General features: G+C 46.8%; 1 protein-coding gene across 1 annotated transcript; it reads right to left on the reverse strand.

Annotated features, from left to right (window-relative positions):
* Positions 1 to 24,122: 24,122 nt before the first annotated feature.
* Positions 24,123 to 25,099, reverse strand: LOC123059192 (uclacyanin-3-like). Its single transcript, XM_044481815.1, has 2 exons — positions 24,800 to 25,099; positions 24,123 to 24,693 (listed from the first exon to the last, which is right to left on the reverse strand). The coding sequence occupies exons 1-2, from the start codon at positions 25,008 to 25,010 to the stop codon at positions 24,275 to 24,277; spliced, it is 630 nt and encodes a 209-aa protein (XP_044337750.1). The 5' UTR covers positions 25,011 to 25,099; the 3' UTR covers positions 24,123 to 24,274.
* Positions 25,100 to 25,332: the final 233 nt, after the last annotated feature.

A 25,332-nucleotide genomic window follows, 5' to 3' on the forward strand; every position in this document is an offset into this window, starting at 1 on the left:
ATAGCTGCGCCGGACTCGTCCAACCGCGTCCGTGGTCTTAACGACCTGTCAGATGCTTTAGTTGGTGAGGCCGTTTAGTGTGCGGCTGCCAAGGCAGCCGCACGGTCTTCCGTGCGCAAGGAGCGCTCAATATTTCCATTTACTGTAATGATGCCACGTGGACCGGGCATCTTAAGCATGAGAGAAGCGTAATGCGGTATTGCGTTAAAGCGAGCGAAAGCTTCGCGTCCGAGTAGTGCTTGATAGCCACTTTGGAACGGAGCGATGTGGAACGTTAAATTTTCGCTGCGGAAGTTATCGGGAAAGCCGAATATAACCTCTAGTAGCAGGGAGCCCGTGCAATGGGCCTCTGGGCCTGGCGTTACTCCTTTAAAGGTAGTATTGCTGCGGCTAATTTTTGTTGGGTCTATCCCCATTTTGCGGACTGTGTCCTGATATATCAGGTTTAAACTGCTGCCGCCGTCCATCAGGACTCGTGTGAAGTGGTATCCGTCAATTATTGGGTCTAATACCAAGGCAGCCCATCCTGCACGCCGGATACTTGCCGAGTAATCCCGATGGTCAAAGGTGATCGGTTGGGACGACCAGTGGCAGAACTCCGCGGTGATAGGCCCTGGGGCATGTGTCTCTAGGAGTGCCGCTTTGTTTCTCCCCTTTGTCACGTGTAACACGTTTACTGTTTTGACTTCTGGTGGGAATTTCTTCTGTTCCCCAGTCCTTTGCTTGCGAGGCTCGTCCTCATCTTCGCTTGGTGTATCCTTCCCCTTGTGTTCGGCGTTGAGCTTGCCGGACTACTTGAAGACCCAACATTCTCTATGGGTATGATTTGCATGTTTATCGGGGGTGCTGTGGATCTGACATATTTTATCCAGAATCTTGTTTAGGCTGGACAGTTCGTCTCTGTTGCCTTTGGAGGGCAGCTTTTGTTGACCTGGCCGAGAGCTTCTAAATCCGGCGTTTACCACCGTGCTCTTCGGGCTGTCTTCTTTATTCCGGCGCTTGTTTTTGCTGCGTCGTGGTTTCCCGTTTTCGTCCCTGACTTTGGATGTACTTGGGTCGCTGGTGCTGCATCGGGCTAACCAGCTATCCTCGCCCGCGCAAAAGTGGGTCATGAGGCTTGTTAATGCTGCCATTGTTCTCGGCTTTTCTTGGCCGAGGTGTCTGGCAAGCCATTCGTCTCGAACGCTGTGCTTAAAAGCTGCTAAGGCTTCGGCGTCCGGGCAGTCGACTATTTGGTTCTTTTTAGTGAGGAACCTGCTCCAAAGCTTTCGGGATGGCTCTCCGGGCTGTTGAGTTATATGACTCAAATTGTCTGCACCCGGTTGTCGGACATAGGTCCCCTGAAAATTTGCCCGAAAAGCGTCTTCGAGCTCTTCCCAGCTTCCAATGGAGTTTTCGGGGAGGCTTTTAAGCCAGTGCTGAGCTGGCCCTTTGAGCTTGAGGGGTAAGTACTTTATGGCATGGAGATCGTCTCCTCGAGCCATATGTATATGGAGGATGTAGTCCTAAATCCAGACCCCAGGGTCTGTCGTTCCGTCGTATGCCTCTATGTTTACGGGTTTGAATCCCTCTGGAAATTCGTGGTCCAGCACCTCATCGGTGAAACATAGGGGGTGTGCGGCACCCCTGTATTTGGGTGTACCATGGTGTTGGGATGTTTGTTGTGTTGCATTGCATGCTGGAGCGCGCTTGCGTGGCCCGTAGATGGATCTGGTTGCGTCGTCCTTTTGATGCGGGCCCTTGCGTGGACCACGTACTGGCTTATGTGCGGCGTCGTTCGCCGCTCTATGTTGGCCACGAGGTCGTCTATCCGACCGGATGGCCATTTTGTTTTTTGATTACGGGGGATCTAAGGCCTCCTCATCGAATTCAGGTAGCAACTTTCGCTTCAGGTAGCTCTTGGTGTGGCGATTACCATTGTATTTCGCTGCAGTGTTGAGTACTTCACTCCATCTGATTCTGAGTGTGTCTTGTGCAGCCCTGAGCCTTTGCTTCTGCTTTTTCAGACTCCTCGCAGTGACAACAAGCCTTTGATGGGTATTCTGTTGCTCCGGGTGCCCGTCTGGTGTGATGTCATCCGGACTGTTATCTTCGACGGAGTCGGGTTGTTTGGTTTGATTCTTCGTGTTGCCGTGGTCGGACGATGGTTCACCACCGTGTTTGTCGTCCGCTGGCTCACCTTGCTCTATCGCTGGGTCTATATGATTGCTGTTTCTGCCGAGGCGGGATTTGGAGCGGCGCTTACGCCGCCGCTTTGACTGCTTCTCGAGGGAACAACCCCTTGATGCGTCCTTCCGTTCTTCTTCGTCGTTTTCTTTAGGTGCGTCCACCATGTATACATCATATGATGAAGTGGGCGTCCAATGCCCTGTGGGCAGTGGTTCCTATTTGTCTCTTGCATCGTCTTCCATGCCGTCGATGTCTTCAGAGTCGAAGTCGAGCATGTCGATCAAATCGTCGACAGTGGCTACTAAGTGGGTGGTGGGTGGGCGGCGAATTTCTTCGTCATCCGCATCCCCATTCCGCCGGACATGTTTCGGACAGGGCTCTCCTGACAGAGAGAGAGAGAGAGAGAGAGAGAGCTTAATGAGTTCAGTATGTCGCCGAAGGGCGAGTGCTGAAAGATATCCGCGGAGGTGAACTCCATGATCGGCGCCCAGTTGGATTCGATAGGCACGGGCGCAGGCGGTTCGGAGTCCGTGACCGAGGAAGAATCCGGCAGTTTGGCGTCATGGCTCTCGTGAAAGGTAAGGTCGATACTCGGCTCGATCGTCGATGAGAGTGCGGCCTCCGCGGCGGGGTCTATCCACCCGTCACTGGATGGCGCAATTGGCTCTGATTTGAGGGTCGGAGCGGTCGCCGGTGCGATCTCCCGAACACTGTCCGATGGTAGAGCTAAGTCGTGCTCATCGTGACTGTGCGGCGCACTCGACAAGGGCTCGAATCCGTCAAAGATCAAGTCTCCGTGGATGTCGGCTGTGTAGTTCAAGTTTCTAAATCTGACCATATAGCCATGGGCGTAGCTCCTGATCTGCTCTAGATGGCCAAGCGAGTTGGCACGCAGTGCGGAGCCGCCGAATACAAAGCTCTGTCCGGGGAGAGAAGTCTCACCCTGGACTACATCGCTATCGATGATCGAAGGAGCCATCAAGCCTAATGACGACGACACAGAGGAACTCTCAATGAAAGCACCAATGTCGGTGTCAAAACCGGCGGATCTCGGGTAGGGGGTCCCGAACTGTGCGTCTAAGGCGGATGGTAACAGGAGGCAGGGGACACGATGTTTACCCAGGTTCGGGCCCTCTTGATGGAGGTAAAACCCTACGTCCTGCTTGATTATTCTTGATAATATGAGTAGTACAAGAGTTGATCTACCATGAGATCGGAGAGGCTAAACCCTAGAAGCTAGCCTATGGTATGATTGTATGTTGTCCTACGGACTAAAACCCTCCGGTTTATATAGACACCGGAGGAGGCCAGGGTTACACAAGGCCGGTTACAAAGGAGGAGATATGCATATCCGTATTGCCTAGCTTGCCTTCCACTCCAAGTAGAGTCCCGTCCGGACACAGGACAAAGTCTTCAATCTCGTATCTCCATAGTCCAACAGTCCGGCCAAAGGATATAGTCCGACTGTCCGGAGACCCCCTAATCCAGGATCCCTCAATGAGCAACACCGGAATGCCATTGGTGTTAGAGAACTTATGTAACTAGATTATTGACTCTAGTGCAAGTGGGAGACTGTTGGAAATATGCCTTTGAGACAATAATGACTGTATTATTGTATTTTCATGTTCATTATTAATGTTTCTATGCTAGAAGAGTATTGGTTCGTGAATATGAGATTCAAAGGATAACCCAAATGCATGTGTGGAAATATAAACACCAAGTATTCCCTAGTCTAGCTGCTAAGACTATCTCATGTATTGATTAATCATCTTGTTTTCCTGATCATGAGCATTGTTAGGAGTAACAAGGATGTTGTCAATAATGAGAATACATTATTTCCAACTTATGAATTACTATGAAATGTTATCGTTGTTATGTTATCAGTACGTCATATTACTTGTTCACGTTTGCATGCATTGTCCCTTAGACCATGTGAATATTGCATCTCAACATGCCGGATGGATAATTTGGGGTTCACCACATGTCACTCCGTAAATGGTTGTGAATATAGGTGACTTATGGGTATTCCGGAAATGTATGTCTCGATAGCAATAGTTCAAGACTGGGATTTGCTCCTCTCACGATAGAGATACTCTCTGGGCCCACTCGGTGTTACGGTATCATTATCGTCTGGCCAAACACTTGTGATGGAGATCACGGGATACGGAAACAAAGACATGAGTAAAGAGAACGATACCGGTAACGAGGATAACGGGTATAGTGATCAAGGAGTTGAATCACAAGGATACATAATTATCTCACCTCAGGTTTCATAAACATAACGCAAAGCAAAGGGAATGGTATTCGTAAACAAAGGTTCGCTCGAGAACTTCGTGAATACATGGGAGTTAATAAGAGTGTCCAGATCCCGCTGTTAACTATTGACCGGAAGGGGTTCCGGGTCAAGTTTGCTTATTTCCGAAACTGTAGGGTCACACACTTAACGGCTTAGTCTTGATTACCGGAGAAATGAGAAATGAGTTAAAAGAGCATCGAAACAGGTCCAGTTAGTTCCAAAAGTGTTTCGGATGGTTTCAAAACAGTTCTTGGTATTCCGGGAAGGTATAACATGATTTCGGAAAGTCCAGATCTATATATGGAAAGTTATTGGGGTCAGCGGAATGGGCTCCGGAGACATCCAAAAAATTAGGATTTTATTTGTGGGAGAAAGTTGTGAGAGACCGTCATGGGATGACGACCCCTAATGGGCCCACGGGGGCCCACAAGGGGCACCACAAGGACATGGCATGCCCTAGGACGAATCCTACTAGGAGGGAAACCTTCCCTTCTCCACCAAGAGAGGGAATTAAGAAGTCGGGGGTTTATTATGCACAACCCAAAGAATTTCCCTCTAACTAGCTCCATCAAGCCAATGGTCAGCCGCATTCCTTTCCCGAGCACACTGCACAATCGTTGCCCTACCGAAAGAACTCACCATCTTTCAACATCGTCCATGACAACTGATGCAGATGCTCTGTAATCTGATGGGTCAAGAATAGCTTGGACTATCTCCATAGAATCAGACTCCACCACCACTGACAGAATGCCTAGCTCGTCAGCGAGACGCAAACCATCGAGTAGTACATATGCCTCCATAGAAGATGCATCCTTTGCATGTTGTTTATATGAACAACGTCCTGCAATGAAGGCTCCTAAACTATCTCGTAATGCAGTTGTTGCTCCCACACCATCATCAACATGATACCTTGCATCCATATTCAGCTTTAGAACACCTGCAGGTGGCCTTTCCCATCTTAACTTCCTCATAGACACCTTGATTTTTGGTAGCAAAAGCATTTGCAACGACTCCTCATATGCTCATGGTTGTTTGTATCGGATATCCATACTTCTTATCATCGCTGGTTTTCCGACGATTCCATCATAGATACCATGTAGCTACCATAAGCAACTCAACTCTATTTGTGATCGGAATCTGTGCCTCACCTGCAAGGTCTGAACATAACAACTTCTCTAGTATGATCAAACCAGCACGCTCATGAGCTGCAGCCTCATCGATCGTGGGCCCGAACCCTAGTTACTCCCACACCTCCCTTGCCATTTCACAGGTAAATAACATATGGCGGAGGTCCTCAAGAATAATTTTGCACACTGGACAGATTACAGGGGCTTCATATGATGGCCAGTTAGCGTACAGTAGCACGGAACTATCCCATGTAAAACCTTTCCAATTAAAAACGTAATCTTTATGTGGTAATGTTCTGCCCCAAAATTCTTTCCAAATTGGGTGAGTATCAACCCTCCCCTCGCCTAAGTTCAAACAAGCTTTCGTTCTATGTTCAGTCTTCCTTGTGCTATGGAATGCAGAATGAACAATAAAGTAAACTGACTTCAAAAAATGCCATGAGATGAAGTCAGTTTGTCCATGAGACGATAACAGAAATTGTAAGATCCTTTCCGCATCAAACGGCAAAAAAAAATATTCACACCAATTGCTCGTCCCAATTCCGTGATATTAGATCAACGAGGTCTTGAACTTTCTGCAGATAACATTGCCCCCTAGGGGTCATTACCTCACGGTCTTCTTGGGATCCACTGATCCGCCAAAATATCAATTGAAGCACAAACCCCTGGTCCTCAAGTCGCCCCTTGTTTCAAAGTTTGCATACCTTCCATGATACTCTGCCATGTGTACGACAAACTTTTCTTCAAAGTAGCATTCATCAAGTCCCCATCCGGGCAATATTTGGCACGCAAAATCTAAGCACATAATCAATTTGCGTTCGATAAGTCTCTAGCATTTTTTTGCCAGCATGACTTTATTGAAAACAATGTAGATCACGAAATCCCATACCTCCATCATTCTTAGGAATGCACATCTTCCACCACCCTTTCTAGTTAATCTTCCTTTTATCATGCATGTCACCCCACCATTATCTAGCAATGGCATCACAAATAGCATTACAAATATTCTTTGAGATATTGAAAACCGACATGGAATAAACAATGATAGCCTGTGCCACCGCCTTCAGGAGCATTTCTTTCCTGGTGATCAACAACATTTTTTAGATCCACACATTGATGAGCGCACAAACTCCATCAACCAGGTGTTGGATGCAGTCACTACGGTCAATTCCAACCTTTGATGGTAGGCCAAAATATTTATCCGAGATAGCCTCTGAAACAATATTAAGTTGTATACAAATATCCGCTCGCGTGTCGGGACTGAAAACACATGGAATTTTGCACCACTTACCAGCTGTCCTAAGCTAGCACAGTACATATCTAGAGCATTTATGAGTGATGTGGCACTCAACGTATCCGCCCTTATCAAGATCAAGGAGTCATTAGAAAATAACACGGGAAACTGATGATTCCCTACGGAACACCATAATATCTTGGATACCACCGACCAACCCTTCATGCGCTAGTAGATTGGATAAACCTTCAACACAAAGCTAATCAGAGGCCTCGTATACTTTGAGGCATGATTTTTTCAATGGCCATGAGAAAATCTCTACAAAAGGTAATAGTAAATTAGAAGCTAGATTTATTGAAGAAAAGGTCAGGAAAGCTGTGCTTGACACCTATTCAGATGTAGCTCCTCATCCTGATGGGTTACATTTTATGTTGTTCCAAACTTTTTGGGACACTTTTAAAAGTGATCTGATGGCTATGTTTGAATCATGGTATGATCATGATCTGGACATTTTAGGCTAAATTTGGCCAGGATTACTTTAAGTCCTAAAGAGAATGATGCTAAATAAACAAGGAGATTTAGACCTATTGGCCTTCTTAATTTCTATTTTAAGATTTTTACTAAATTCCTGACTAACATGCTTGTTTTTTGATTGGTAGATTGATCTCTAAAAACCAAACTGCCCTTATAAGAGGTAGATGCATATTAGAGAGTGTGGTTACTGCCCATGAGGTGACTCACACTACTCATTCTTTAGGGAAGAAAGGGGTGATTTTGAGAATTGATTATGAAAAGGCCTATGATAGGGTCAACCTAGATTATTTTTATGATGTGCTTGAGCTGAGAGGCTCTGGTATGAAATGGATTAAATAGATTAAGAGTGTCACTCAACATCGATTCATTGGGGGTTAAGATCAATGGAGAGGAAAGTGATTTTTTTCATTACCAGTAGTTGTCTGAGATAGGGGGTCCTTTTCCCCCCTTTTCTCTTTAATCTAGTTGTTGATGTTTTTGCTAAGATGATTGTTAAAGCTTCTTAGGCTGGATTAATTAGAGGACTATGTCCTAATTTCTCTCCTTGGGGGATAACATCTCTACAATATGTACTCCCTTCGGTCCTTTTTAGTATGCATATAAGATTTTTTTTTTCAAAGTCAAAGTGTCTCTACTTTAACCAAAGATATAAAAAAGAGTATCAATATTCCCAATGCCAAATCAATACTGTTAGATTCACTATGAAATGTAGTTTCATTATATATATATATTGATATTTTTAAATATAAATTTGGTCAAACTTGACAAAAATCTAATACGTAGAGTAAAAACGACAGGACGGAGTAAATGATACTCTGATGTTTGTAGATAATGATCCTAGAGCTACAATTACTCTCAAATGGGTTTTGACCTGTTTTGAGTTAGTATCAGGTATGTCTATTAACTAACACAAAAGTGAGTTGGTTCCCATTAATTTGGATGACTCTGAGATTCAATCCTTTTTAGATATATTAAAATGTGTGAAAGGAAAATTTCCAGTTAAGTACTTGGGGATTCCTTTACACTTTGATAAACTTAGGAGAGAGGACCTACAACCTCTGATTGATGCCCTCCTGGCCAGAATGGCTGGGTGGAGAGGTAAATTGCTTTCACTCTTAGGAAGGGTTGCACTCTAGTTAAGACTTGCTTAGCTAGCATTCCCATCTACATTTAGTCTTTTTTTGAGTTCCGCAAGTGGGCTGTCTCCTTAATTAATTCCCAACTAGCTATCTGTCTTTGGAGTGATAGTGAAGGAGGCCATAAAATTCATTTATCTAATTGGCAATCTGTGTGTATGAAGGAGTATGGTGGTGTGGGGATTCCTAACCTACAGAATTTAAATTTGTGTCTGATAGGATCTTGGGTCAAAAGATACATTTTTAGTGAGGGGTCCCTATGGAGAAAAGTTATAGATGCTAAGTATAATACTAGAAAACCAAATGTGTTTTGTTGTCATGATCCACATCCATCTTAGTTCTGGAAAGGTGTGATGTGGGCCATGAAGGCTGCAAAGTTTGGATATAAGTGGTTAGTAGGGGATGGTAAGTCTATTTTATTCTGGGAAGACATTCGGTTTGGTAATTAACCCGCAAGTATAGGGGATCGCAACAGTTTTTGAGGGTAGAGTATTCAACCCAAATTTATTGTCGACACAAGGGGAGCCAAAGAATATTCACAAGTATTAGCACTTGAGTTGTCAATTCAACCACACCTAAAAGACTTAATATCTGCAACAAAGTATTTAGTAGCAAAGCAGTATGATAGTAATAGTAACCGTGGCAATAATAATTGTAATAGTTTTGTAGTGATTGTAACAGCAGCAGCAGCAACAGCAAAAGTAACTTAGCAAAGATCAATATGTGAAAAGCTCTTATGAATTGGATCAGTGATGATAATTGTGCCGGATGATATTCATCATGTAGAAGTTATAACCTACAGCGACGCGGTACTAGCTTCAATTCATCAATGTAATGTAGTCATGTATTCCGTATAGTCACACGTGTTATGGCAAAGAACTTGCATGACATCTTTTATCTTACCCTCTTGTGGTAGCGGGATCCTAATGGAACTAAGGGATATTAAGGCCTCCTTTTAATAGAGAACCAGAACAAAGCATTAACACTTAGTGAACACATGAACTCCTCAAACTACGGTAATCACCGGAAATAATCTCAATTATTGTCACCTTGGGGTATGTGGATCATAACACGTAATAGGCGCGTATAACTTGCATGATCGGATCAAGAACACAAATATATTCATGAAAACATAAAGGGTTTAGATCTGAATTCATGGCACTCGGGCCCTAGTGACAAGCATTAAGCATAGCAAAGCCATAACAACATCAATCTCAGAACATAGTGGATACTAGACATCAAGCCCTAACAAAACTAACTCGATTACATGATAAATCTCATCCAACCCATCACCATCCAGCGAGCCTATGAAGGAATTACTCACTCCTAGCGGTGAGCATCATGAAATTGGTGGTGGAGGAAGGTTGATGATGTCGATGACGACGGATTCCACTCTCCGGATCCCCGAACGGACACCAGATCAGCCCTCCCGATGAAGATCGGGAGGTGGCAACGGCTCCATATCATAAAACGCGATGAGTCCTTCTCTCAGATTTTTTTCTTGATGAATAGGTATTTATGGAGTTGGAGTTAGGGTTGCCGGAGGTCGAAGGGCCCACAAGCTCGTACGACACGCCCTGGGGGGGGCGCCCCCTAAGCTTGTGGCTCCTGGGTGGCCCCCTCTGATATTTTCTTTCGCTAATATTTTTTATATATTCCACAAAAAATCTCCATAAATTTCCAGGTCAATTCAAGAACTTTGATTTCTGCACAAAAACAACACCATGGCAATTCTAGTGAAAACAGCGTCAGTCCGGGTTAATTTCATTCAAATCATGCAAATTAGAGTCTAAAATAAGAGCAAAAGTGTTTGGAAAAGTAGATACGACGGAGACGTATCAGTAATTCTCCTTTAGATACCCAGATTTGGGATTTATATTGCATAGTATGAGAAGAATGAAACCATTGCAGAAACTTGGGATGGGCTAAACCTCAAAGTTTCTTTTAGGAGGAACTTTGATGAAGAGCTTACGTTGCAATGATTTGAATTAGAGTGTCACATCCCTAGCTGCTGGTAGTGCTCTAGGCTAGCTTCATGTGTGCATCATGTCTATATTTTCGAAACTTGAACTGAGGAATTTTGGAAGCCTCAAAAACTTAAATAAAAGAGGGGCAAAAACCCTAGAAATCTCATTCATTGCTCCAAAATGCTCTTCTTAAATGTTTGATAATTTTTGGTAAGGGTTCTGGTCCCAACCAAAATATTGAACATTTTTAAGGAATTATTTTTGGGACTTTGGATTTAATTCATTAACTATTTGAATTTGAATTATATTCATATAATTAGAATATAATTTCAAATACCCCCGAAATATTTTATAAGCTTTTGGAAAAGTCCATCTAGCAATATAAAATATTCAGAGGAGTTTTTGGCATTGTTTGAATTATTTTTAAATTCAAAACAGTGGCAAAATAAATTAAATAAAACAAAACAGAAGAAAATAAAAATAAATAAAAAGAGCAGAAGCCTACCTAACTTACCTGTGAAGGCCACCTGGTGGCCCAACAGGACCGGCCCAGCCGGCCCAGCCCACCTCCCCCCCCTTGTCATCTTCCTCCTCTGCCAGGAGGACGAACAGAGGCGAGGCGTGGCGCGCGCCCGAGAGGCCTCGGCCACCTCCTGCTTCCCCCTGGCCACCTCCTGCTTCCTCTCGTCGCCCTGGACCCCGTCCGCGACGCCACGCACCCTCCCAGGCCTCGCACTCTCCCCGTGCCTTCTCCCCCCTTTCTCTGGCTCCCTCTCTCCTCCACCGAGCGGAGCCCCGTCGCCACCGACGCCGTCCGCCGCGGCCACCACCACCCCCTCTCCTCCCCGACGCGCTCCCGAGCTCCGCAGTGCCTCCCTCGACCTCCTCGACGTCTCACGCGACCAGAAGGGCCCCGAGCAGCCGCCATCGTCATCATCTCCAAGCTTCGGCCCCGGCGCCCTTCTCCGTCGATTCGGCCACTCCGGCGCGCCCCCGAGCCCACTAACCCTCCCTGCAGCTCCGCGGTGAGCCCTTGACCCGATTCCCCCTCTCCCCGTGCCCTACCTCCCTCTCTAGCCGCCGTTCACAACGAGCCGAGAACCCCACGCCGCCGGCGATGTCGCCGCCGTCACTGCAGCCAGCAAGGCTCGAAACCGAGCACGGCACCGTGCTCCTAGCATCTTCAGGAGCTCGGCGAGCCCCTTAGCCATCCCTCCCGTCCTCTGTGGCCTCGCCCCGCTCGAACCCGAAGCTCCGGCCGCCGCACTTGCCATCGCCGTCGTCGGCTCCGGCCACCCCAGCCGCGGCCACAGCCACCGCTGGACGCGCCGCGTCGCGGACGTTCCAATGAGCCAAACCGCGCGCCAAACCATCGCCCCTAGCTCGAATCCGAGCCGCGCCGCCGTGCGGAATGGTCGCCGCCGGCGATACTCCGGCGACTGCCGACGTGGCACGCTTAATTAGCGCTAATGACGCCCTAATCAACCCCCTAGGCCACTGACTGTGGGCCCCACCCCTGGTCAAACCTCAGTTAGCGCTGGGTTTGACCGGGATTAGCTCCTGTGTCACTGACGTGTGGCCCCCACACGTCAGGTTTGACCTGGGGCGCCCAGTTGACCCTGCTGACGTCACTGTGACGTGGTGCTGACGCCATAATCATTTTCTGGTTTTAATATTAATCAGGAAATTCCAGAAAATAGCTAAAACTTCAATAAATCATAGAAAATTAACCGTAACTCCAAATTAAATAATTTATATATGAAAAATTATCAGAAAAATTCAAGGAATCCATCTGTACCATTTTCATGCATGTTAGAACAACTTATAGCTGCTGTTTAGCACAAATCAATTAAATGGCATTTGAATAATCACATATGGAGTTTGAATTTGAATCTTGTATTCAAACCAACTTCATTTAATCTGTTGCTAGTTGCATTAGCCCAAAACACATTCATTTTGCCATGTCATGATCATGCATCATATTGTGCATTGCATTGATTGTGTTCCCTTCTGTGTTGCCGGTATTTGTCCCCTCTCGATAGACGTGATACCGATGATGTGATCGTTGACACTGATGAAGACTCAATGTTATCTTCAGAAGTGCCAGGCAAGCAAAACCCCCTTGTTCATTCCGATACAATCCCACTCTCTCGCTCCTGCTCTCTTTTACTGCATTAGGACAACAACGATTCATCTGTTACTTGCTGCGGTAGCTGAACCCCTTTATCCTCTGCATGACCTGTCATTGCCACAGTAAATAGATGAAACCCACTAGCATGAGTAGGAGTTGTTTGAGCCCTGTTGTGCCTACTCATTCATGCTTGTTTGTCATGCCTGCTACTGCTTAGAGTTGAGTCAGGTCTGATTCATCGGGGATGAATCAGAGGCGTGTGAACATGTCCTACTGTGTGTGAGCTAAGTGTGTGAATACGATTTGGTAAAGGTAGCGGTGAGAGGCCATGTAGGAGTACATGGTGGGTTGTCTCATTGCAGCCGTCCTCAGGAACTGAGTTCTGTGTTTGTGATCCATGATTCAGCTACTACCACGCATTGGGCCCGAAACCAATGGACCCTCTCGGCTTCTTGATCACCCTTGTCCTCTGTCCAGGAGTTGCAAGTAGTTTCTGGTGTTTGTAGTATGCTGGAGGCCGTGCGCAGCGCTGACCGTAGGGGTGGGCTGTGATGCGGTAGGCACGTGGCCGGGTAAACCGGGCGCCCGTTTGGTGTCACGGAACCCTGTACACATCGTTTGGGGCTGTGAGCGAAACTCCGGCCGGATCTCCTCATGGATGGAACCCGAATAGGCGATAAACCTGGACTAGAGACTCGAGTGTTTAGGTAGGCCGTGGCCGACACCCACGCTGGGCTTCCGCTTGAAGGTTGCCGAGTACATGTCGTGTAAACAGCGGTAAGTGGTGAGAGCGTGTGTGAAGAAGTACATCCCTGCAGGGTTAATATGATCTATTCGAATAGCCGTGTCCACGGAAAAGGACTTCTGGGTTGCTTATATCAGTTCATAGACAAGTGAAAGTGGATACTCTAAAATACGCAAGATAAGCGTGAGTGCTATGGATGGCGTTCTCGTAGGGAGACGGGAGCGGATCCATAGTGGTGTATTGATATGGTGAATATGTGGACTCGTGTGCGCCACCTCAAAAGAGTTACATTGCAGTCGTAGTTCAGGATAGCCACCGAGTCAAAGCTGGCTTGCTGCAGTTAAACCCCACCATCCCCTTTGTTGATAATGATGCATATGTAGTTAGTTCTGATGTAAGTCTTGCTGGGTACATTTGTACTCACGTTTGCCTATTTTATGTTTTTGCAGAGAGACTTCAGTCTCACTAGTAGTTCCGCGTGGACTTCGACGTTTAGCTTGTTACCTCAGCTACGATCTTGTGCCCTCGGCAGGATTTGGTAGATAGTCAGGCTTCTCAGCCTTTTTCATTTATAGATGTCTGTACTCAGACATGATAGCTTCCGCTTGTGCTTTGATTTGTATGCTCTGATGTTGGGTCATGAGACCCATGTTTGTAATATCTCGCTCCTCGGAGCCTATTGATAAATTACTTGAGTCATAGAGTCATGTTGTGATGCCATGTTGTATTTGCACATATCGAGCATATTGTGTGTATGTTATTGAAATGCTTGGTATGTGTGGGATCTGACCATCTAGTTGTTTATCTTTAGTAGCCTCTCTTACCGGGAAATGTCTCCTAGTGTTTCCACCGAGCCATGGTAGCTCTGCTACCGCTCCGGAACACTTAGGCTGGCCGGCATGTGTCCTTCTTCGTTCCTGTGTCTGTCCCTTCGGGGAAATGTCACGCGATGAATACCGGAGTCCTGTTAGCCTGCTACAGCCCGGTTCACCGGAGTCCTGCTAGCCCAGTGCTACAGCCTGGATTCACTCGCTGATGACCGACACGTTCGATGCTGGGTCATGGATGCCTGTCCCTGTAAGTCTGTGCCACTTTGGGTTTACGACTAGCCATGTCAGCCCGGGCTCCTTATCATATGGATGCTAGCGACACTGTCATATACGTGTGCCAAAAGGCGCAAACGGTCCCGGGCTAAGGTAAGGCGACACCCGTGGGAATACCGTGCGTGAGGCCGCAAAGTGATATGAGGTGTTACATGCTAGATCGATGTGGCATTGAGTCGGGGTCCTGACAGCGTTGGTATCAGAGCTTGACTGCCTGTAGGATTACCAAGCCAAACTGGTCGAAGTTGAGTCTAGAAATTCTTTAGTTATATAAGGGAATTGATTGTGGGATGGAACGTAAGGCTCTTTTACTCCTTATACCTCATGGCCTTCTGATCTGAGTCATCATCTTCTCTTCTACGGGGATTAAGAACTAGGCTATCTCTTCTTTCTATTAGGATCACGTGTCACTAATCTGTAGACTTATAAGATTGTTGGATTTAAGTCTCAGTTCAGTTCCTACTACTTCCGTATGTTAATTGTTGATCTCGAAACCTTGATATTGTGCTTCTGAGTGGTTATGCCACCATTTTTGTGAATGTCTCAAATCTTTTCTGAGCATTTACAGCCGTTATGCTGTCCGAGTCATCCCAAGTTTCTAAGTAGTCTGATGCATTTGCAAATCCTTTCTTCCCGTTTCAATGTTTCCATGGGCCAGATTAACCACACTAATCAGTGAGTTGAGGTACTCCGTTACCTTGACATATATGTTGGAGATATTATTATGACCCTAGGTGTCTTAGGGGATCATCTAGTGGTCTAGCCATGATCTGTGTTCCCAGTGTGATGATTCTGGCCTTTATTCTCGAAAGCATCCTGTGATGCTACTTAGTAATAGGTATTCTGTTCCTGGGTTTTTGAACCCGAGATGCACTCTACTTACTTCATGTTGATAGTATTTGCTAGTTCCTTCAGGATATTAGTAACTTTGCGATAGTCCTCGAGGTCCGTGGTATTTCCTTCTTCCAAATACTATAAACCGCTCATGGCAGATGTTTATTGGATCAAAGATCACAATTAGAGTACTCTTGAGGAGATCTCCATTCATAAATCGTGACTCTGCCAGTCCTACCTCTCTACATGGGTTATCCGGAAGAAATATGTTGAACTTTGTTCGACATGCTAAACCATGCATCCACAACTCAGGAAATCATATGTTCTTTTGAGTTGTCCCTCTGTAGTTGTATTTGACCCTTGTCCAGCAGTTGATAGTCAAGTTGATGTCGTGCATTCGTGTTCACCGATGCTCGTTATTCTTGTGGTCCGTCAAGCCGTTCTAGTTCGGAATGACTAGGAGAAACAAACTCCAGTACCTCTTCCATATCTAGGATTGGGTCAAAGTAGTTGTATTCCGCAGATCAAATGCCAATCCAGCTTTTGGTTCTGTTCTACCTTGGAGTATTACCCCCTTTATGTCAGAATTGTCATGAGAACTGCACCAACTCTCATGAATTTTGACGTCGTGATACTTCTCACCATCATTAGTCATTCCTCAGTCTTCGTGTTGATGCAACCGGAATACCGACAAATGAATTGTGATGTGTGAAATCAATACGCCTAGCAACCTCGTTGCTGGGTAGTTAAAGGACAATAATTTCATTCTTAGTGTGTTGGTTATTGAATCATCATTCTAAGATTGATCGTGCTACCTAGTCCATTCTCCTGGTTCACTCCTCGATCGATGAGTTAGGATTATTTCAAATCCTTGCTCTATTGATCATATCGTCTTGCCCTGAAAAGCAAGATTGTTCTCGAGCTTAGTAACATACCGGTGGTTCGTGATTTTCTGAATATCTTCTCAGAAGTATTACCAGGTTGTCACCTGACCGCTATGTTGAGTTCGTGATCAAGTTGGTTTATTCCTGTAAACCACCCCTTCTCCAAGAATCCGTGTTGGATACCCTGAGCTAGTTGGATAAGCTAAACAACAACTTGGAGAGTTGGAAGATAAAAGCTTGTCTGACTTAGTTCGTTCCAAAGGGATATTCTTGTGTGTGTGTGTGTGTTGAAGAAAGATGATATCTTCATCAATTGGTCCTCGTGAACAATTGTTGGATCTATTATCTTACCCAAACCTTTGATTGAGTATGGGCTATCATCCAATCATACCAGAACCAACGATATTCGTAATGTTGTCCTACTCGTGGTTGATCCCTCGAGCATACACCATTATATCTTTTGGGTCTGACCAATGCTATCACTTGTTCACTTAACTATGGAATTCCTTTTAAAAGGAAACCCAGATGAATTGTTGTTGTGCCCATTGACAACATCCTTGTCTTCTCCATAATTTTGCTGAACATTAAGCTAGTGTTGGAAACTTTTGAAAGCATTTGTTCATGCTAGCTCATGAAGCATATGTTCGGATGTAAGAAGTGACTTCCTCTAGTTCATGTGCATTTGATGCAGGGTGCCGCCGTGAACTCGAGAAAGTCAATGTTGCTTCCTCTGGAATCATCGCAAGTCAGTCATGCACATGTGCGAAGAATTCTGTGGTTTGAAGACTTGCAACCTTCAATCTATATGTATCCCTAGCACACCAAGCCACTGATTGATTTGTTCAAGGAGAAGAAGTTCCTTCTTAAGAGTATACCTTATGCAAGGATTTTGATATCCTCATTGATGGTTCCCCTCCAGAACTCGGTAGTGTTTTATTATAAGACTACCACGTGGTCATGCTTGTCTGGGACAAGCGTGTTCACATGTTTGTAGCAGAACCAGCTCATGTTTTGGAGCTTGCTATCGTAGTTCATTCCCGAGAATCTCGCAACGTCATCTCGTCGATTCGTGTTGCAAACTTCCGTTTTTCTTCCTAGACTCGATGAGTCTGGAATATCCTGACACCAACCAGATCTGAATCTCAGGCAGATATGATGGTTTGGAACATTTCCCAAGAACTATAATATTGGTCCCTCGGAAACCGGTAAGGTGGATGTCGTGGCCAACACACCCCGCCAGGAGACCTATTATTGTAGTATCTTGATTGGAGAAGTTGGCCACCTCCCCATAGGGATTTTGTAGGATTTACTCCCTAGTTGCCCCTATGTATTTTTGAGAACCCGAAGTCCGACCTTTACTTGATGTCCTAGATGTCAAACCATATCTATGAGTGGGTTACACTAGCACATCAAGGAGAACATTAGAAGCGGAGTGCTAAATGTCTCTCGGTCGATCATCCAGATTTTATTTCCTTGGCCTCGCTAAGATGAAATCTGAGAAGTGTTATCTTCCTTTGCATCTGCATCATCCATCATCATTCATCGTGGTAGCAAGTTGTGTTGCCAGGATCCTTGACACGGATATTGGTAAAACCTTGATGAATGTGGAAATGCTCAAGTTCTTGAGAGCACGCACAAGCGCTACGTGTTATCATCGGCACTAACTGGGTTTGCTCTCAGTTTCCTCGGCAATGCTATGACCTATTCAAACAGTGAATTCACTCTCTATTGTTGGGTTCTTCCCCAGTTACCAGAATCATTCCCAGCATTTGCATTCTGTTCCCAGCTTGCACCGCCATTGTGCCATTCTACCATGGGTCTCTTCCATTTCCGGTGATAAGCAAATTCATCCATTACGTTGTCTTCAACAAGGTAATCCACATCATCCAAGTCCGAGTATGCCATTCTACCGACCCCCTCCAAATGATCGCTTGTGATTGCCTTAGGCTGGTATAAAGAGTTTCAATGATCTTTGAATCAAAGGTAATTCTTTTTGCCACTTAAGGGGATATATCTACGAGTCACCTTCCCTAAGGTGCATCGTTATGGTATCATGGCAATTCAACTCCTCGCTACGTTGACAACCATTACCACCTTTAAGCGTGAAGTTGTTGTCCACCTAGTGAACCTTCGTCATCCGTTCTCTCCACCCCTCTTGATGTGTATCTCGTGTCTCAACCGAGAGATGGTCCTATGTCTCATTCCGTGAGTTGTTCGATCTTCGAGAAGATCGACCCTTCTAGGGTCTCCTTCTTCCCTCCATGTCATGTTGACAGGATTTCTCAGAGCAGGACTTCAAGACAAAGATGGTGATCGAATCAACGTTCCTATTGAAGGGCAACCTGGATCGTGAAGATTGTTAGGTTGCGTTCCCCTTCGTCTTACCCTACACTTGAATCTCGGGACGAGATTTTTGTTTAGTGGGGGTGAGTTGTCACATCCCTAGCTCTGGCCTGTCTGTGCTTGCTTCATGTGTGCATCATGTCTATATTTTCGAAACTTGAACTGAGGAATTTTGGAAGCCTCAAAAACTTAAATAAAAGAGGGGCAAAAACCCTAGAAATCTCATTCATTGCTCCAAAATGCTCTTCTTAAATGTTTGATAATTTTTGGTAAGGGTTCTGGTCCCAACCAAAATATTGAACATTTTTAAGGAATTATTTTTGGGACTTTGGATTTAATTCATTAGCTATTTGAATTTGAATTATATTCATATAATTAGAATATAATTTCAAATACCCCTGAAATATTTTATAAGCTTTTGGAAAAGTCCATCTAGCAATATAAAATATTCAGAGGAGTTTTTGGCATTGTTTGAATTATTTTAAATTCAAAACAGTGGCAAAATAAATTTAAAAAAACAAAACAGAACAGAAATAAAAGACAGAAAAGGAGAGCAGAACCACCTAGACTTACCTGTGAAGGCCACCTGGTGGCCCAACAGGACCGGCCCAGCCGGCCCAGCCCACCTCCTCCCCCTTGTCATCTTCCTCCTCTGCCAGGAGGACGAACAGAGGCGAGGCGTGGCGCGCGCCCGAGAGGCCTCGGCCACCTCCTGCTTCCCCCTGGCCACCTCCTGCTTCCTCTCGTCGCCCTGGACCCCGTCCGCGACGCCACGCACCCTCCCAGGCCTCGCACTCTCCCCGTGCCTTCTCCCCCTTTCTCTGGCTCCCTCTCTCCTCCACCGAGCGGAGCCCCGTCGCCACCGACGCCGTCCGCCGCGGCCACCACCACCCCCTCTCCTCCCCGACGCGCTCCCGAGCTCCGCAGTGCCTCCCTCGACCTCCTCGACGTCTCACGCGACCAGAAGGGCCCCGAGCAGCCGCCATCGTCATCATCTCCAAGCTTCGGCCCCGGCGCCCTTCTCCGTCGATTCGGCCACTCCGGCGCGCCCCCGAGCCCACTAACCCTCCCTGCAGCTCCGCGGTGAGCCCTTGACCCGATTCCCCCTCTCCCCGTGCCCTACCTCCCTCTCTAGCCGCCGTTCACAACGAGCCGAGAACCCCACGCCGCCGGCGATGTCGCCGCCGTCACTGCAGCCAGCAAGGCTCGAAACCGAGCACGGCACCGTGCTCCTAGCATCTTCAGGAGCTCGGCGAGCCCCTTAGCCATCCCTCCCGTCCTCTGTGGCCTCGCCCCGCTCGAACCCGAAGCTCCGGCCGCCGCACTTGCCATCGCCGTCGTCGGCTCCGGCCACCCCAGCCGCGGCCACAGCCACCGCTGGACGCGCCGCGTCGCGGACGTTCTAATGAGCCAAACCGCGCGCCAAACCATCGCCCCTAGCTCAAATCCGAGCCGCGCCGCCGTGCGGAATGGTCGCCGCCGGCGATACTCCGGCGACCGCCGACGTGGCACGCTTAATTAGTGTTAATGACCCAACTAATTAAACCCACAGCCACTGACAGTGGGCCCCACCCCTGGTCAAACCCCAGTCAGCGCTGGGTTTGACCGGGATTAGCTCCTGTGTCACTGACGTGTGGCCCCCACACGTCAGGTTTGACCTGGGGCGCCCAGTTGACCCTGCTGACGTCACTGTGACGTGGTGCTGACGCCATAATCATTTCTGGTTTTAATATTAATCAGGAAATTCCAGAAAATAGCTAAAACTTCAATAAATCATAGAAAATTAACCGTAACTCCAAATTAAATAATTTATATATGAAAAATTATCAGAAAAATTCAAGGAATCCATCTGTACCATTTTCATGCATGTTAGAACAACTTATAGCTGCTGTTTAGCACAAATCAATTAAATGGCATTTGAATAATCACATATGGAGTTTGAATTTGAATCTTGTATTCAAACCAACTTCATTTAATCTGTTGCTAGTTGCATTAGCCCAAAACACATTCATTTTGCCATGTCATGATCATGCATCATATTGTGCATTGCATTGATTGTGTTCCTTCTGTGTTGCCGGTATTTGTCCCCTCTCGATAGACGTGATACCGATGATGTGATCGTTGACACTGATGAAGACTCAATGTTATCTTCAGAAGTGCCAGGCAAGCAAAACCCCCTTGTTCATTCCGATACAATCCCACTCTCTCGCTCCTGCTCTCTTTTACTGCATTAGGACAACAACGATTCATCTGTTACTTGCTGCGGTAGCTGAACCCCTTTATCCTTTGCATGACCTGTCATTGCCACAGTAAATAGATGAAACCCACTAGCATGAGTAGGAGTTGTTTGAGCCCTGTTGTGCCTACTCATTCATGCTTGTTTGTCATGCCTGCTACTGCTTAGAGTTGAGTCAGGTCTGATTCATCGGGGATGAATCAGAGGTGTGTGAACATGTCCTACTGTGTGTGAGCTAAGTGTGTGAATACGATTTGGTAAAGGTAGCGGTGAGAGGCCATGTAGGAGTACATGGTGGGTTGTCTCATTGCAGCCGTCCTCAGGAACTGAGTTCTGTGTTTGTGATCCATGATTCAGCTACTACCACGCATTGGGCCCGAAACCAATGGACCCTCTCGGCTTCTTGATCACCCTTGTCCTCTGTCCAGGAGTTGCAAGTAGTTTCTGGTGTTTGTAGTATGCTGGAGGCCGTGCGCAGCGCTGACCGTAGGGGTGGGCTGTGATGCGGTAGGCACGTGGCCGGGTAAACCGGGCGCCCGTTTGGTGTCACGGAACCCTGTACACATCGTTTGGGGCTGTGAGCGAAACTCCGGCCGGATCTCCTCATGGATGGAACCCGAATAGGCGATAAACCTGGACTAGAGACTCGAGTGTTTAGGTAGGCCGTGGCCGACACCCACGTTGGGCTTCCGCTTGAAGGTTGCCGAGTACATGTCGTGTAAACGGCGGTAAGTGGTGAGAGCGTGTGTGAAGAAGTACACCCCTGCAGGGTTAATATGATCTATTCGAATAGCCGTGTCCACGGAAAAGGACTTCTGGGTTGCTTATATCAGTTCATAGACAAGTGAAAGTGGATACTCTAAAATACGCAAGATAAGCGTGAGTGCTATGGATGGCGTTCTCGTAGGGAGACGGGAGCGGATCCATAGTGGTGTATTGATATGGGGAATATGTGGACTCGTGTGCGCCACCTCAAAGAGTTACATTGCAGTCGTAGTTCAGGATAGCCACCGAGTCAAAGCTGGCTTGCTGCAGTTAAACCCCACCATCCCCTTTGTTGATAATGATGCATATGTAGTTAGTTCTGATGTAAGTCTTGCTGGGTACATTTGTACTCACGTTTGCCTATTTTATGTTTTTGCAGAGAGACTTCGGTCTCACTAGTAGTTCCGCGTGGACTTCGACGTTTAGCTTGTTACCTCAGCTACGATCTTGTGCCCTCGGCAGGATTTGGTAGATAGTCAGGCTTCTCAGCCTTTTTCATTTATAGATGTCTGTACTCAGACATGATAGCTTCCGCTTGTGCTTTGATTTGTATGCTCTGATTGTTGGGTCATGAGACCCATGTTTGTAATATCTCGCTCCTCGGAGCCTATTGATAAATTACTTGAGTCATAGAGTCATGTTGTGATGCCATGTTGTATTTGCACATATCGAGCATATTGTGTGTATGTTATTGAAATGCTTGGTATGTGTGGGATCTGACCATCTAGTTGTTTATCTTTAGTAGCCTCTCTTACCGGGAAATGTCTCCTAGTGTTTCCACCGAGCCATGGTAGCTCGCTACCGCTCCGGAACACTTAGGCTGGCCGGCATGTGTCCTTCTTCGTTCCTGTGTCTGTCCCTTCGGGGAAATGTCACGCGATGAATACCGGAGTCCTGTTAGCCTGCTACAGCCCGGTTCACCGGAGTCCCGCTAGCCCAGTGCTACAGCCTGGATTCACTCGCTGATGACCGACACGTTCGATGCTGGGTCATGGATGCCTGTCCCTATAAGTCTGTGCCACTTTGGGTTTACGACTAGCCATGTCAGCCCGGACTCCTTATCATATGGATGCTAGCGACACTGTCATATACGTGTGCCAAAAGGCGCAAACGGTCCCGGGCTAAGGTAAGGCGACACCCGTGGGAATACCGTGCGTGAGGCCGCAAAGTGATATGAGGTGTTACATGCTAGATTGATGTGGCATTGAGTCGGGGTCCTGACATAGAGGGCATTGCCAGATTTTTTTTCTGAACAGGGAGATAACCTGATCTGGCAATGTGAATCTAATGGTATCTACTCTACAAAATCCCTATATGGTATTGTTAATTTAGGGGTGTGCAGCCTATTAACCTCCACGCAGTATGGGAAATAAAAATTCCTCCTGCAATACATAGTTTTTATGTCCGTTCTCTCAAACTAAGATAATGACTTGTGATAACTTGAGGAAGAGAGGCATTCTCAAACAATTAGAATGTATACATTGTACTGAGATTGAATCTATACACCACCTGATTTTTGATTGTGTGGTAGCTAGACTTATCTAGAGAGAAGTTGAGATAATTTTTGATAAGAATTTCGAGTCTTTCCTTGAGCTGGTTGTGTAACAAGAGATTCCTACATCTAAACATAGTTGCCTCTGTTGTCCTGTGGAGACAATGGAATACTAGGAACTATCTTGTGTTTAATACAGCTAAATGGATTTCTGTCAAGCAGGTGTAGCAGAAAATAATCCAGTACATGGGGGAATGGGCAAAGCCTCAGAAGGAACTGCTAGGCGTCCAGATGGCACAATTCAGAGACCACTTACTGGTGAAGCTAAGGTCATCTCAGGAGCTGGAACCAGACTGATTTGTCAGGAAACACAGTGTCATCTATCTTGGGCAAAAACGATTCAAGGTGTTGCGCATGGGGGCCGAGCCATATTGGAGGAGTTGAAGATCAACCCAAAGATAGCAGATGAGATCCATGTGATCTTTGCGCCCATGACCTGATGATGTTTGAGCCTTGAGCTTTTTGGCTTTGTTTCTCTGTTTTGGACCTGTAATTTTGGCAAACCACGAAGATTGTGTGATGGTGGCTGCCCTTTTTTTGTGTCCTTTGTGACACTCAGAGCCTGGTGTGCAGTCCAGATTTTTGTGTGTGTTTTGGTTTCATTTCTATGAAATGGAGCTGGGGGAGCTCCCCTTTTGATCGAAAAAACTTTCAACACAAATTAAAAATAAGTAAGGGACAGAGGATCCCCCTGTATGAGCCCCATTGTAGGGGTAAAAAAACTCCGTTTCATCTTAATGAAACCAAACTTTGTAATTAACAAAAGTAACACAAGCCATGATCATTTGCACCCACGTGTTGTCAAAGCCCAACTTAATCATTATATCACCGAGAAAATTTCATTCCACACCATCATATGCTTTGTGCATATCTAACTTCGCGACACACAAGCCACTGTTCCCTTGCCTCTTTTTCATGATCGTGTGTAAACACTCCTAGGCCATTAACACATTAACAGTAATGAGTCTTCTAGGCACAAAAGCACTGTGGGTCAAAGAGATAATATGTTGTACTAACATTTTCACCCAGCATTTATAGTTTCTTAATCGAAGGAGACACAAGCATATAAAAATATAGTTGTTGTTACTGACACATGAGAAGACGGCGCACGATACATCAAAACGAACTGTGATACTAAATCGAACGGTCCCTGATTATGACACGCACATCACACACTAATTAACTGACTAACAAATTACGTAACCTACTTAGGCTTGCTCAGATAAAGCAGGCCAGGACCAATGTCACAGCTTGTGCCATGGCGCGAGCGAGGGACGCCACGAATGGCCCACCCGCGGCGGATGAATACTCCATCGACGGGGCCGGACCTGGCGCCGGAGAGAACGGCGATGACGACGGCGGTCGTGAAGACGACGGTGCCGTGGGGGCCTGTGCCGGCGATGATGCTGATGCCGGCGCCGGCGGGGAGGCAGCGCGGACGTTAATTACCAGCCTCTCGCCGGCGTTGCAGTGTCCGAGGTCGGCGCTGGCGAAGTAGGCGAAGCCTGGCGCGTCGAGGAGGAAGAGCGTGCTGCCGTCCCTCGGCACGGCGCCGGTGCCGATGCCCGCCGTCTCGTTGCAGTGATAGTATCCGGCCTTGCTCACCTTGATCACCGAGTCGTTCTTGTACACGAACTCTGCGTGTCCATTTGCATTCACAACAGAAGGATTAAGTTGATTTGGTCTCCATCTGGCAAATCAATGGATCAAACGCTCGCGTGCACCTAATCAACTGCTACTTACCGATAGAGTCCTCGACGAAGAAGGTTATGGGGGCCGCCCACTTGACGTAGAACATCTCCTTGTCCTGCGGCGGGGGCACGCGCCACCCTTCAGGGCCGCCGACCCTGTACCGCTTCCCCAGCGGCACCGCGGACGCCGTCGGGCAGAGGACGACGAGCACGACGGCGAGCGCCGAGAGACGGATCACCAGAGACGCCGCCGCCGCCGCCATATCGATCGTATCAACTGATGATCTCCGAAGAAGAGGAAGTGGTGTGTGTGTGTACTGTGTCCTACCGGTGTGTGTGTGTACTGATAGGATGACTGGAAATTTATAGGGGTACTACGTTGATCGAGTAGTGCTGATCGATCAAGAAGTGGTAAAACTGATAGGGTCGATCGAGGAGGGAGCGTGCATGCCTGGCGAACTCAACCGATTGCCCATTGGCGGTTAGGTCAACTCAGCGTTGCTCGCGCGCGGACGCGGAGGTGGAGAACGTGGCGTTGGACTCTCACCAGGCAGTTACTGCATCTGCATGCATCCATAGGCTTCT

This window comes from Triticum aestivum, chromosome 3A, assembly GCF_018294505.1.
Source record: "Triticum aestivum cultivar Chinese Spring chromosome 3A, IWGSC CS RefSeq v2.1, whole genome shotgun sequence".
Classification (NCBI taxonomy): Eukaryota; Viridiplantae; Streptophyta; class Magnoliopsida; order Poales; family Poaceae; genus Triticum; species Triticum aestivum.

Excerpts from the sequence above, each read along its gene's own strand:
- LOC123059192 (XM_044481815.1), bottom strand. The coding sequence starts at position 25,010 with ATGGCGGCGGCGGCGGCGTCTCTGGTGATCCGTCTCTCGGCGCTCGCC. Across the intron at positions 24,694-24,799 it reads CTTCGTCGAGGACTCTATCG|AGTTCGTGTACAAGAACGAC; the intron begins GTAAGTAGCAGT and ends ATGGACACGCAG.